At 31.3% G+C, this 14680-nt stretch overlaps 1 protein-coding gene across 1 annotated transcript in view; it reads right to left on the bottom strand.

The window, feature by feature from the left end:
• The window catches only part of SMC1 (structural maintenance of chromosomes 1), a 17187-nt gene extending 3761 nt beyond the window's left edge, over positions 1–13426 (bottom strand). The window contains exons 1-21 of the mRNA XM_014419488.2: positions 13209–13426; positions 13003–13123; positions 11713–11812; positions 11491–11639; positions 11247–11415; positions 10960–11172; positions 8776–9027; positions 8077–8291; positions 7354–7570; positions 7001–7212; positions 6694–6859; positions 6424–6546; positions 6214–6345; positions 5960–6025; positions 5047–5204; positions 3998–4101; positions 3534–3715; positions 2298–2420; positions 2016–2143; positions 1640–1781; positions 1252–1431 (exon numbers count right to left, since the gene is read on the bottom strand). Coding sequence (XP_014274974.1) covers positions 1252–1431; positions 1640–1781; positions 2016–2143; positions 2298–2420; positions 3534–3715; positions 3998–4101; positions 5047–5204; positions 5960–6025; positions 6214–6345; positions 6424–6546; positions 6694–6859; positions 7001–7212; positions 7354–7570; positions 8077–8291; positions 8776–9027; positions 10960–11172; positions 11247–11415; positions 11491–11639; positions 11713–11812; positions 13003–13123; positions 13209–13359 — 3303 coding nt within the window. The 5' untranslated portion in view covers positions 13360–13426. The remainder of the gene's footprint in view (positions 1–1251; positions 1432–1639; positions 1782–2015; positions 2144–2297; positions 2421–3533; positions 3716–3997; positions 4102–5046; positions 5205–5959; positions 6026–6213; positions 6346–6423; positions 6547–6693; positions 6860–7000; positions 7213–7353; positions 7571–8076; positions 8292–8775; positions 9028–10959; positions 11173–11246; positions 11416–11490; positions 11640–11712; positions 11813–13002; positions 13124–13208) is intronic.
• Positions 13427–14680: the final 1254 nt, after the last annotated feature.

Here is a 14680-nt window from a genome sequence, read left to right as displayed (position 1 = left end):
ATATAGGAGTATGGCTGTAGGGATATAGGAGTATGGCTATAGGGATATAGGAGTATGGCTGTAGGGATATAGGAGTATGGCTATAGGGATATAGGCGTATGGCTAGCATAAGAGTGCTCTTCATGCATTATCTTGAAAACACTTAAGTTTAGGGCTTTAAAATGCTGAGTTAGTTTAAATGAAAGCCTTTTAAAGAAGGCCATATCAACAAAGAGAGATGTCTGTAAATGATCATAATGTAAATATACAATTGATGTGCCAATATTTTCTCTTCCTTTCAGTTAAAATAAATGAAAAGACCATACACAATACACATGTTTTATGAGTTATGATTCCCTGAAAAGTAAAGTATAACTATCTGTCAGGCAGACAAATACATAATACATTGTAATATCTGTTTTACAAATAAGAAACATAGCCTTTTTTTTTCTTCTTCAATTGGCTCTACAGACCTTGTAGATCTATGGCTGCTCTAACCAGCCCTCTCCATGCCTGCCTATATTGGGCTACTGCTTTCCAGTTTGCTGCATACAGCTCTTACGCATCTTTGTTGATTCTGTCTATCCCAGATTTTTGGCCTCCCTTGTGGTCTCTTGCTTACTATACTGGTATTAATTATTGTGAAGAGGCGTCCTGATGGATTGCCAAAATGTCCTATCCTTCTTAACCTCCTTACCTTCCTATCAAGAGATATTGATTGATTATTCTCTGCAAGCAGTTCACTGTTAGTTCTTCTTCTCCATGTGTTAAGGCTCTGATCCCAGATCTTTTTTGTAATTGTATGGAGGACTTTCCATTCAAATCTCTCGATTCTGCTTTCTAGGGTACTTGTTAGAGCCTAGATCTTACATCTGTTGATCAGATCTGGTTTTATCATGGCATAATACACCCTTAGTTTCAGAATTTTAGAGATTTTTTGGGATTTCAGTATTCTTGACTGAGAGAAGACTCTGTTCATGCTTTTTATACGCTGGTCTATCTCAGTCCGTTGATCATTTATTGATGTTATTGTGGAGCTGAGGTATTTGAAACTGTCTACTTTCAGCAACGATTTGCTGTTCACATAGACCCTGTCATTAGGGTGGATTTTTCAGCTTACAATCATAGATTTTATATTAAAAAAAAAATAGGTATTGATGAATAAATGTTATATTCAAAGGATTGAAATTATTCAATCATTATAAATAAAGAACCAATTCTTATCATATTCAATTAACAACCAGATAAATGAAAGACACTGACAAGACTTACTTTATAAATATTATCAATATTGTTCGATACATGTTCAAAACATTCTGTGAATTTATCATATCGCTCCTTCTTAATCCTTTCAAAATTAGTTTTAGCCTTTTTCGCTCTCCTTCTAGCTGCTTCAAATTCTTCATTTGTAACAGCAAGTTTTCCTCGAGCCAGTTCAAGTTTTTCAATGGCCTAAAACAATTATTAAATAAACAATTAAATAAAACAGTACCTTGTAGAAATCGGTTAAGGACGTAACTACAAATCAACTTGAAACTGGACTCCTCAAAATTTAGCAGTGACAACCACCCTTTAATTATCACTTGTAATAAAATAAATAAATGTTTAAGGTATTTTAGGAAAGGCACTAAAGAACATAATTCTCAAATCAGAAACTTACCTTCATGTTAGGCGCTTGAATCTTTTGTAGCATAGAATTTTGGTCATTTATTACTTTAGCCAACTTATCACCAACTTTCTTGACATCATCATCATCGATATCTTTCAAGTTATCAGAAAGTCCAGAATAGTCAACAACAATTCTAAAAATTAAAAAATTATTTTAAATACCAGAAATTGGATGATTCATCTTTAATTAATGAATCTTTAAAAAACTATTTAAGATTTCCCACGAGATTTTATCACATTTAATAGATACACATATGTTCTAACATAAATTCTCAACTTCGTCAAATACTTGAGAGAAAAAAGAAATTAAATACTTAAGAGCAGTTTGTTTAATTTTTTGGATTGTACTCAATATGATCAATCAATACCTGCTTTCCCTGTCATGGATTTGTTGAGAACCACCCACGCTGGAGTCGGCATTGGAATCATTAGCTGTAGACTCTTGGCCAATATCTTCCATATTGCCTTTTAACATCGGGACAGGTATGTCCTCCATCTATAAAGGAAAAAATAAAGGTATAATGTGTGACGTATAAAGGTAAAATAGTAGAGTGCATTTGAGGATTTCAGGCAGACAAGCCACAGGATAATGGAGAAAGTCATTGCCTATTTCCCTCAGCATACCGGAAACAAGATTGGTTTAGACTTACCTTACAATGCATTAAAATGCTGTGTCTTTCAAGTTTCTTCATTTCTAATTTTGATTCAATATTCGTAACTGATTTTTGTGCAGTTTGAATATCTTTAGCAATAGCACCAACTTCTCTTCTGGCCTGAGAAAATAAATAAAAATGTATTACTACTGACAAGAAGAATTAATACAGTAACAATGATTGGAAATACTAATATTACATAATATAATCAATTAGTATATAAAGACAGTAAAGGACTAGAAAATTTGACCTTTATTATCAATTCTAAAAACATGGCTAATGATATTTAAAAGCTTAATCTTCAAATAATAAAAAAATATGAAGCCTTCTCTACAGATTAATTTTTATCTTCAGAAACAAGACAATAAATTTAAGTAAATATATACTATTATTATAAAATATATATAAAAAATGAAATATTATGATTAAAACATTAACCTGTAAATTAAGATGAATCTAAACATTCTAGACCCACTAAGCAGATGGAATTTGTTTTTTTGTTTTTATAAAATTCTTAGAATTCCTTAACTTTTCTGTTAAATCTACCAAGGATCTAGTCTGAGGCTAGAAAAACCTCTTGGGAGTTATTCAGAATCTATAAAGTGGGGTAGAGAAAATTTGTTGATGAGCTTAAAGAAAAAATATTTCTATACCAAGTGGTACCGAACCAATTCATGGGTTGTAGTGGAACAGGATTTATTCATGTAGGCACCAACATAATTCCTTAAGAAATAATCCATTTATCCATAGAACTAAGTAATCAATTTTTGAGCTCTTAAGACAGATGTTATGGTAGAATGTTTAGAAACCCCGGAATGCATTAAATTTTAGATTGGATTTGTCTGGCAGAAAATTCAGCAATCATAACTCCAACTTGTTAACAAGTAAAGATTAATAAACAATTTTATTTTGGCAAAAAATATATAAAATCAGAAGATAGTGTAACTAAAATTTTTTATTAACTAAATATTTTTTAATATGAAATATTAGAATGTTAATTATGCCTTTAATACTATAGAGCTCTTTTTCGTTAGAAAAGGTAATTAGATATAAAATTGCAATGGATTGCTGTAGAAAAATTAGTGATTACTAGAAAATTCTCTGGATATAATTTACCTCTCCCCCTCCCCCCCCCAAAAGTTAGTCATATTGATTCAAGTATATATCATAACTAACACATCCTTAAAATTAGTAAAATTATCTTCTTATATTAAATTTTAAAAAAATGATTACTTTTCCTATGGCCTCTTCCATCTTGTCAGCCTCCTGTTTATGTAAGAGACGTTTAGATTTCAGTTCCTCAATCTGTTTCATATGCTTTTCCAGATCCATTTGTTGTTTCTGCTCAGCCATGCGAGCAATATTTAGCTCTTCCTCATCATCCTTCACAGCTGTTTCCCATCGAATTACATTGTCTGAAATTAAATTAATTATTATTAATTTATTTCGGAATAACTGAGGGTTAGTTGTTGAATAATTTAATAATAACTTTAATTGAAAGTTAATAATTACATTCTTAAAATAATCAGTAAGTAATAACCACTCCCCACTATAAATTCACTAAATGTATCACATATTAAATTAAGGTAATACATAAACCCAATATTTCCTTCCTTGGAAGCTATGTTATTTACAATATTTCATTTTATGTTATTACATGTTTAAAAAATAATATTTAATATATAAAATTAAATCACCTCTTATTTTTTTGTCTTTAGATTTTTCAAACTCCAACTGATTAACAATTCGATTTTTTTGATTTTCGAATTCCATTCTTTTCTTCATTCTTTCTTGTTGAGATCTATAAACAAAAAAGGTACTTAATTCAAGTTATTGTAAGTAAAAAATCAAATTGTATTAGGTTTTTAGTAAAGAATCAGAATGAATTTTTAATTTTTCAAGTATAATTAATTTAAATAAGTAGTTTCCAACTGGTGGTCTGCGAGCAGTGGAAAGGTCTGGTAACACATATTTTAGTGAAAGTTTTAAGTTGGAGACATTTTGTCTTTCTTGATATTTGTGTGACAGCTGGAAAATTTTAACAGGAAAATACAGAATAAAAGTAACTCAAAATATATGTAAATATCAGTAGTTCGGGTGGTTGAGGCGCATGCCTTTGCCACCTGGGAACTTTGGCAGCACCGGTTTGAATCCGGCCTGAGGCATCGACTTTTTTTATTGCCGTGGCATTTGCACGTAATGTAAGCTTGACACCCACCACTATAGCTATAACAGATTGGATACCTCTAGCTAACCCCCCACCTGGTATGTTAGAGATGGCTAGGTAGGGGGTCATAAATAAAAAAGTTGTGCGAGTGGACTCACTAGATATTTACTATTTCTGTGGCTGTTGCGAAAAACAAGGTAAGTCCAATTGACTAAAAATTAAGCTAAGTCTGTCGGGAAGTCTTTTAAGTTGTGTTGAATTGGTTAAATCTAGTTGCTTCACATTGAGATTTTCTACTCGATGAAAATCAACTAGACTTAAATAATTTAACACAACTTACAATATGTCCTAAGAACGGTTTACACCCAGCTAACACAAATTTAGGCAATTCATCTCACCTAGTTTTTCAAGGCTGGAAAGATTTAAAATACACCCAAAAAACTTTTTTATTTTTATATTTCTATTATTTCTTTATTATTTATTTATTAAAACACTAAACTAATGAATGGCAAAAAACACTGATAAAGTTTATCTGTTGATAATACAATTAAGAAATATAATAACAATAATATTACAAACCTTAGTTCTCTCTCCTCGTACTGACGGATGTTTGCCATCCCAATCCTAGTACAAAAATCCTTGAAAACAACATCTTCAACACTGTTCATCCTTTCCTTCATGTCCTGGATACGTAGGTCCCTTTCTGCCATGGATTTTTCAATCTTTTCTCTCCTAGGCTATAAAAGTAGCATTCAAGCAAATGAACTAAATATTCAACAACAAAATCACTCAAAATTAAAAACATAATAAAAATGTCTACTTTTCGAATAACTAGTCAAAATTTCCTAATTTTAAAAATGTAACATTTTTAACAAAAAGTTGTTATCTATCTATTTCTTTTAAGCTTCAAATATTCTTATTAATACCTCTTTACCTTATCAATGAAAGAAACACTGATGAGTATTAATGGCAATATTTCTTTTCAATGTATTTTACATAAAATTGTACAATCCACAAATTAAAAGGGGATGAGAAAAATAATTCAAATTAAATAAAAGGTTTAAGATTAATTTGAACCTAATAATAATATATATATAATGGTAATGTAGATTCCAAACTTTTAACCAAAATATATTCTATTTGAGGTGTGAATACATTAATGTAATATTTATATCTAACTAATATATCTGGTTAAAAGTTAGGAATCCACATTACCATTCTAAAAAATAATAACTAGGTTTATGACTAGCTTTATTATCATTTGATAGGCAATAAACTGCTTATATTAGAATAGGTAAAAATACATGTTTCATTCACTTCATAGGGACCTCCATATTTATTTTTTTAAACGGTTTAAACCAAGGAGTCCAAATTATTTGGAATCTCTTATAATTGTTTTCAGCAATTTAAAGCAAATAAGTTTTTTGAAGTATTTTATTTGAATAATAGTAGTTTATTAAAAGTTAAAAATCATAAAAAGAAAATAACTTACACCACTATCTTCATAACGTTGTTCCAAAATTTTCAACTCCTTTTCAAGATCAGCAATTTGCTTTAACTGTAAAATAAATCAAAATTCAAACATTAAACAAAAAACCAGAAGTTAGGTGTTTTAAAATTATTATACTTTAATTTGAGAATCTGAATGATAAAATAGAGAAAGTTTTGAAGGCCATAACCATCAAAGACATCAATAAAATTCATTTTACATGACAAATGTCAATAAAAAATAACTCATGTAATTACAGTTTTATCCTTATCAGATTTTGCATATCTTATTCTCGTTTCCAATCCTCGAATCTGTGATTCCACAGTATTTAACTCTGATTCTTTTCTTGACTTCTTTACAGCTTCTCTGAGATCATCTGTCAATTTTTCCTAAAAGAATTCAATGTAAATTAATATAGACACAAAAATACTTTAAAATAATTAACAAATAAAACAATGTCAAATTACCTTCTTGGACTTTAATTGAGACATCTGCTTTTCATCCCACCTTTTAGCTTTTCTCGCTAAATCCAAGCTACCTCCTGACATAATACCTGATTTCTGATAGAAGGTTCCATCCAACGCAACCGCCTTAAAAAAGTTATTTAAACATTAAACTTTTATTTTTTTTTAATAAGAAATATCAAAATGAATTGATTATGAATTTAATTTCCATAAGCACCCAGTAAAGTGGATTGATAATAAAATTTATTTATGAATTTAAAAATTAATTATTACATCATATCTGTTGGAGTCTATCTCGTATGCAGCCCTCATTGCATCCTCAGGAGTGTCGCAGACTAAGGCATTATTTGTTGCAAATAAAACTGCCTGCTTTATGTCAGGTGGATGGAAATTAAGTATATCATATAACAACCTAGTGTTCTTTGGATCTTTGATGGCCCTGTAATAAACAATAATTCATTATAATTTTTTTCAGATAATTTAATTTGTTATACATCGAAACTTTTTTACAATACTAAATTAACACATTAATACAATAAGTTAACTAGGATCTAAAAAACAATCATACAATTTAACTAACCTTAGTCTTTCCTTCAGGGGTTTGGTCTGAATGTAATCCAAAGGTAAAAATGTCTCAGGGTCCAGAAGATTTTCTTTCAAATATTGAATACATTGTCTAGCTGTTTTCTCTGTATCGACTACTATAGCCTCCATGTATTTACCCAAAACTTTTGTTACAGCGACATTGAATTTCTTATGTTGTGGATGACACATGTTGATCATACGATCATACTGAAAAAATTAAAAAACATCAATACTACATAAACAATAAAATTGATATACATTTTTCAGTGTTTTTTTTTTTTAAATCATTAAAATCTATAATACCAGTTATTCTTTCAAACAAAAAAAAAAAAAAAAAAAAGAGCTTACAACTCCTTTAGGAAAATTCCTTTTGAAATTCTCAACAATTTCTTGCTTCTTTTTCCTCCTGGAGTCTTCATGCTTGTCCACTCGTGCATCTCCGAGTTGTTCCATAATCGAATCCAACTCGGCTTGCAATTCCTTAACCTTGTCTTTTGATGTTCCAACATCACTTTGCAAGTCTTGCTGAAGCTTTTTTTGTTCTTCCAATGACTGTTCACTACTCCTATAATAATAATTTAAAAGCTTAATTTAATTTTTTTAAACAAAACCTAATGTGAATTATAATACAGTAATTGATTATTTAAATTATTTTTTAATAAATAAATAAAAGAGTATATCTGTCCTCTATCTTTAAGAATGGAGTTGATTTAGGTTCAAAGTAATGCCTAGCACTGAGGATGACCAGTGACTTAGGAGTCAAATCTAAATTTTAAAAAATATTGGACCAATAATCCTAGAGAAAAACAGTGGAAAATAGACAGACTGATTTCTTTTTTTATATATATAACATTTTTGGCTTCATTATATATTAAAATATAAAACCTCAAATTTTGAAGGGATTAAAAACATTATTTTCTTGGTTTATTACAAATGTTCATCAATTAATCTTTTATCATTAATAATACCTTGTCTTGTTAAATAAATTTTGATATCACTTTGTAAAAATAAATAATCACTTGGTAGTAAGATTATAATAGATTGTAATAAATAATCATTTGGCTAGTTCACCTTATGTGGTCAGTGAGTTTATCAACTCGTTTTTGGGCTTCTTCTTTTTCATGGGTTTTTTGCTTGATCTGACTCTCCAACTGAACCATCAACCTAATTTCATTATCTAACTCATCTTGCTCAGCTTTCTGTTCACGGTTAATGGAATCTAAATCTTGGAGATACTGAGCTGATTTCTTCTGAGCTTCAATCTTAAGCTGATGATACTCCTGAACCTATAAATAATTAGTATTAATAACAATAGTTTTATTGATTAGCAAATACATTATAATTAATAGGTTAATGTATAGCCCAAACATAGGAATGGGATTTTAAAGGGAGTCTGTGAAAATAGATATGTATGAGATAATCGATAGTATCGGCATCTAACCTTCAGATTTGTTAAGCTTTTTATTATCATCATTATTGAAACTTTAAATAACTTTTGATAAGCATTCTAAAATAAACATGATCTTAAATGAATGGATGACTGAAACAAGGCCAAATTATTAATCTTCTCAGCTAATTTAATTAAATTTTTTATTTTTTAAAATATTATGTAATAAAAACAGGTATCAACAAAGTTATCAAGTCAAGAACAATTGATTCAACTTTGAAAATTAATGGAAATTTTGGGTGAATTATTTTTAGAAATCTGCGATTAAAAAGTTTTTTTTTTAGATGACAATTAAAAAGAAAAAACCGGATAACTTTCTTTACCTGGTTTTCCTCTAACGTGATATCTCTGCCTTGACTTTGAGAAGCATCCTTCTCATTCAATTCATACTCCTCTCTCTTCTTATTTACTTCGGCAAGCTCTTCCTCAAGCAGTCTAGTATCCTCAGCATGTGCTTCGGCTGCTTGCCTAACTTCAGCTAGGGACTTCTTTGCTGTGTTTAACTTTTTATTTAAATGCGTTGTTCTTTCTTTGCTTTTAATGAATGAAGGCCTTTTCTTATTAACCTCAGCTTCCTAAAAAAGAAGAATCAATAACTAAATTGGAATTCTTGATAAAGTAAAAAATATAAAATGACGAAATAAGGCTGCTTGCATTGCTTAAATTAAATTAATTTTTAAGTAGTTTAACCTATCAGCAATCAAAGATGTCTTATTTAATGCCTATAATCAGTGCAATTTTAATGATGAGAATCTCTGTTTTGTATGGCCCATGCCAAATCAGTGAACGACTCCTGAAGAGTTGTTTTGGGTCAAACATCACGGATAATTTTAGTACTTAATTAGTAATATCATAAATAATACCAAACCCGTTAAAAATCAATTTAATGTTAATTAATGTGTACCCTTGTTTTGAATTGACAATAAATGATAATGACACAACATAAGAAAAAGTTCACAGTGGCCATATCATATGAAGTTTTTAATAGGAAAAACCTGTTTGAGTGTAATTCTAGGAATAAAACAAGCATTGATAGTACTTGTTACAAGTTATAACAAGTACTGAATTAGTAAAGGATGATCATTAGCTATACTGCATGTCAATCTAATAATGATGAGGATATTGATGAGGAGGCACTACCAGACAAGGAGGAAATTATGGACATAATTTGGTCCCTGAAAAATAATAAGTCTCCAGGGCCAGATGAAATCCCTTCAGAATTAATTAAATACACAGGGGAAGACACTTGGGAACAGATTTCCAAGGTGATATGGGATATATGAATGAAAGAAATAATACTGGCTGACTGGGGAGAAGCTATTATAGTCCCTATACATAAGAAAGGGACTACAATGTGAAAATTACAGAGGTATAGCGCTCTTGCCAACAGTTTACAAGATCTTGTCGGTAGCAATTTGTAGGAGGATGATGGGCCAGTACCAGAGCGGTTTCTGCCCATGATGGTCAACAACAGACCACCTGTTCTCGATCAGACAAATGCTCGAGAAAACGTATGAGTACAATGTTGACTTACACCACTTCTTTATTGATTTCCGACAGGCTTATGATAGTGTAGACAGAGAAAAATTATTAAAGGCATTGCAGTCACTGGGAATACCTAGTAAGTTAATAAGATTAACAAAGATGACCTTGGAAAGGACTAGTTGCAAGGTGAAAACTCGAGTGGGCATCACTAATAGCTTTAGGATTAACAGTGGCCTAATAATCCTAGAAGTTGCCATTAGAAAAATAAGGACAAACCCGGGTGGCACCATTTACAATAGGCTCACACAACACATGGCTTATGCGGATGATGTAGCCATCACAGGGGAAACCATAACAGCACTGGCCGGTGATGTAGAAGAATTCAAGAGAGCAACACAGGATTCAGGAATTATCATAAATAGTGAAAAGTCTAAATATATGAAAACCTCTAGACAGACCGGGGAGAAGTTGTGACGGAGAACAATAATTTAGAAGTAGAAATTAAGGGCAGAATGGTGGCAGGAACCAGATGTTTCTATGCCCAGCAAAAAGCTCTCTGATACAAAAGTCTTTCAAGGAAAGCAAAGCTTTTGATGTACAAAACAATAATTAGGGATGGGGATTGAAAATTGGAGGAGTATCGCTGGAGACCGCGAGGCATGAGGAAGAATGGTGGCAGAGGCTCAGGTCCTACAAGGACTGTAGTGCCCAACAGTGAGTGAGTGAGTAAGTCAATACAAAATACTGTTAGTTGAATTATTGTTTATTGAAATCATAAACAATGGGCTGTCATGCTATTTACAACTACACAATTCAAACAATCAGGAATAAAATAAAAGAGGAAATGATAAAAAGGAGGTAATCTAGACTGTTATGACCACCACACTATTTAAGAAGTAGTAGATGGATTTTGACAACTGCTGTGTTCTGATTATTCTCTTTAATATTAGACAAATACGCTTTTTTTCTTAGAAAACATTCAGAAACTAAAGTATTCCGAGTTATTAATTAGTTTTACTTACAACTTCTCTAATTTCTTGATCAATTTTAGCTAGCTCCCTATTAGCTTTTCCTTGTTCTTTTTTTTTCTCCTTTAAAACTTCTTCAGCCTGCTCCTTCTTTTTTTCAACTTTTTCTACATCTTTTTTCTTTTTTGCTAACTCACCTTCATAATACTGAATATCATTTTCATTGTGATACAGCCTAAATAATTGATATTCTACTTCTTTTTCAGCCTGAAAACATAAATATTAAATTAAAAAGGTACAAAATTGACATTTAATTTCCAAAGTTTATATTTGAGACATACCAACTCATCCTTTAGTCGTTGATATTTTTCAGCCTCGTCTTTCTCCATTTTTGCTTCCTTCCTTTCAGCAACAACACCTCGTTTTTTTAAATAGGTGAAATTAGTTTCTTCTTCAGCTTTTAACACTTCAGACTTAACATGGTCATATTCTTCTTTTAATGCTCCAGATCTTTGTTAGAATAAACATTGTTAGAGACATAATTATTCATTGGTGCATAAATTATAAGAATTTTGTAAACTTTACCCGCTGATTTCTTCGAACAGTGCAGTTAACTCTTTAGGGTTTTTCATTGCTATAGATTCCACAGCTCCTTGAAATACAAGGAAGTTTTTCGCCTTCACATTGATGCCAATAGACTCCAAGTCACCAAGGTATTTTTGGGTAGATACAGGCTAAAAATCATAATGGTTAAATAAAGGAAATAGAAATGAAGTATAAGAATAGAAAAACGAGAATATTAAATACTTCTCTGTCAATCTTGTAATCAGATGATGACCCTTGAACTGTCCTTGTAAACCGTTTCGTGGCACCATCTTCCATCAAAAATACAGCAGTTACTGAAGCACTAAATTAAACAAATGGTATGAGTGAATAATTAACTTTTCTATAAAACTGAATTAAAACAATTTTATTTCCCATACAAATTATATAATTGTATCCCAAAAGTAGCTAACTGTGTCCAATAGCACCTAGCAGTTCGCAAGTGTATATTTATTTAGTTCACAATTAGCTGCTCGTGTATTTATCAATGTTTTACTTTGAAAATTAGCAACATAGATTGTGAAGGATTTAAATCATTGTTCATAGTGCCACAACAATTCGATGTATTGTTAATTTGTGACCTCTAGTGTCATGTTTGTATTTAAACAGCTAGTTATATGTATGTATTATCTTGTTACATTATCATGTTGATTTCAAAGAATATAACTACTTTTCTTTTCATTTCATTTGTTTATATTTAATCTCAATTAAGTACAGCACCATTTTCATTAAATCTCCAACATTATTACTGATGTAATTGGTTCACAATTATCAACTTCTACTCCTTTAAGAGATAACCAAATCCCAAAGGATCTTTCAGAGTTCTAAATTTGTATGCACACGAATCAGCTTATACTGATAAGTATAAATATGTAAGTACTTAAGTACTTGACTGGACTGGATATGCAACTTGACTGGTCTAGATATGCAAGTACTGTTAGTGTGAAGTGTGGGTTACATTACTATTTAATGTTAATCTGTTCTGACATGGTTACTAAACCATCAACTATGTTATTTAATCAATTGGAAAGCAAGTTTGGGGTGAATAAACACTATATATAAATAGCTACTCTTTAACAACCTTCATGTACCCAGAAATATAAAGTTGAAGCAGTAGTATTTTGGTCACCAATAACGAGAAATGAAAGTAAACAAATTATTTCAGTATTAAGATGGGTCAACTCTATGTACTCATCTCATTTAAAATGATGTGATGGGTAGGACTTGCTATCAATACAGAGTACAAGTGAAATAGTGTCATGTTACCTGGTGATGGGTTAAAAAACTATAACTAATTTTGAATTATTTTACATGTAAATAGGTAATCACTGGAAATATCACTCAATTGGTTTAAGTTACTCCAGAATCCAAAGTGAAATATCAACCGAAAAAGAAATTGTCAATATTATTACTAAGAAACTGTAAAAATAACTATTTATAAGTTAGAACAGCACTAACACAGAATGGAATAATTTGCTCATGTTAACTACATACACTTTAGAAATAGGTCTTCCAATAGAAGCACCATGGATAAGATCACTAAGTCTTTTAACTCTCAAAGCAGATGTCTTCTCTCCCATAACAAAACTGATGGCATCCATAAAATTTGATTTACCTAAAAACAAGAAAAATAGTATGTTTAGCTTTTATATTTAGCTTTAGAGCTTTAAATTATTAAAATAAGTAAAATGATTGTTTACCAGAACCGTTGGGACCTACTACCGCAGTAAACGATTTTAGTGGTCCAATAGCGAATTTACCGCGATATGACTTGAAATTTTCAACTTCTATGCTCTGCAAAAATGCAGGCATTTTTCGGTTCGTTATTTCATTGGGCTGAATGGAATACATTATTAACTGTTATGGAACACAACAGTATCACACAAATTCAAGCCATCGCCATAGACTGTTTACTATCTTAAGCGGTAGCGCTGTGACAATCGAGTTAATTCCAAAGAGGTCAGCGTTCCAAATTCAGTATACAATTCTGAATTTTACTCTTCGGATGGACTCCTATTATTTCTTTTAACTTTAAAAAAAAACTTTTTAGCTCATAAGTTATATAAATTTTAAAATTACCACTATGAGACAAATTAAAATTGAATACAAAATAAATGGGGTAAAAATTAAAATTCTTGAGTAAGCCTTTGTGGATTTTTATTGTTGATAAACCAATGTACTGAAAATAGTATTTACTACATATTACATTCATTTCACATTTGCGATTAAACCAATGTTTTTTTCTTCAGACAATTGCGAAAATGATGGAAATTTCTGTTTATCTCAACGTAAACCTGGCCACCAGGGCGTGGCCAACCTCCCACATTTTGACTTTTCTTTCCCTTAGAAGGAAAGGTTTATGCCAACCCACTGGTTCTACTGGATTATTTTATTTTTTTAAATTACATTTTTTTCCCTCTTTCGGCATCGAAAATAGCTATTTTTTTTTTATTTAGCAAATGTTAGCAGCAGTAAGTTAAAATGTGTTTTAATTGTTAAAATTATGTTTCCCAAACCCTCTAAGCCACTTGAATATCCGTCTTCCTACCGTCCTATTTCACTCCTGCCCATTATGGGCAAAATCCTTGAAAACCTCTTATTAAAACGCCTCTATCCAATCCTTGACACATATCATGTTATTCCTGACCACCAGTTTGGATTTAGAACATGTCATTCTACCATACAACAGAGTCATCGAGTGGTTGATGTCATATCTTCCACATTGGACATTTACTGCACGGGAGTCTTCCTCGATGTTGAACAAGCTTTTGATCGAGTCTGGCATCCAGGTCTGCTCTATAAACTTCGTCAATTCCTACCCCTAACATACTTCCTTATAATTCGCTCCTACCTCACTGATAGAACCTTTAAAGTAAATCATAACCTAGCCTACTCATCTCTCTTTTCTCAGTCCGCCGGTGTTCCTCAAAGTAGTATCTCAGGTCCCATTCGGTATACGGTATATACAGCTGACATCCCAACCCACCCGAACACAGTCCTAACAACATACGCGGATGACACATGTATACTTTCACTAAACAACGACCCAACTAATGCATCACAAACACTACTGGCACACATAACATCTATTGAAGAATGGTGTAAAAACTGGAGAATCAAAATAAATCCTGACAAATCCCACCAGATCACCTTTACTCTCCGTCGTAAACCT

This window comes from Halyomorpha halys, unplaced genomic scaffold (genome assembly GCF_000696795.3).
Source record: "Halyomorpha halys isolate HHAL.00 unplaced genomic scaffold, Hhal_1.1 Scaffold239.1, whole genome shotgun sequence".
NCBI lineage: Eukaryota > Metazoa > Arthropoda > Insecta > Hemiptera > Pentatomidae > Halyomorpha > Halyomorpha halys.
Note: the sequence above shows the minus strand (reverse complement) of the source record. Positions and strands in the feature narration are given on the sequence as shown.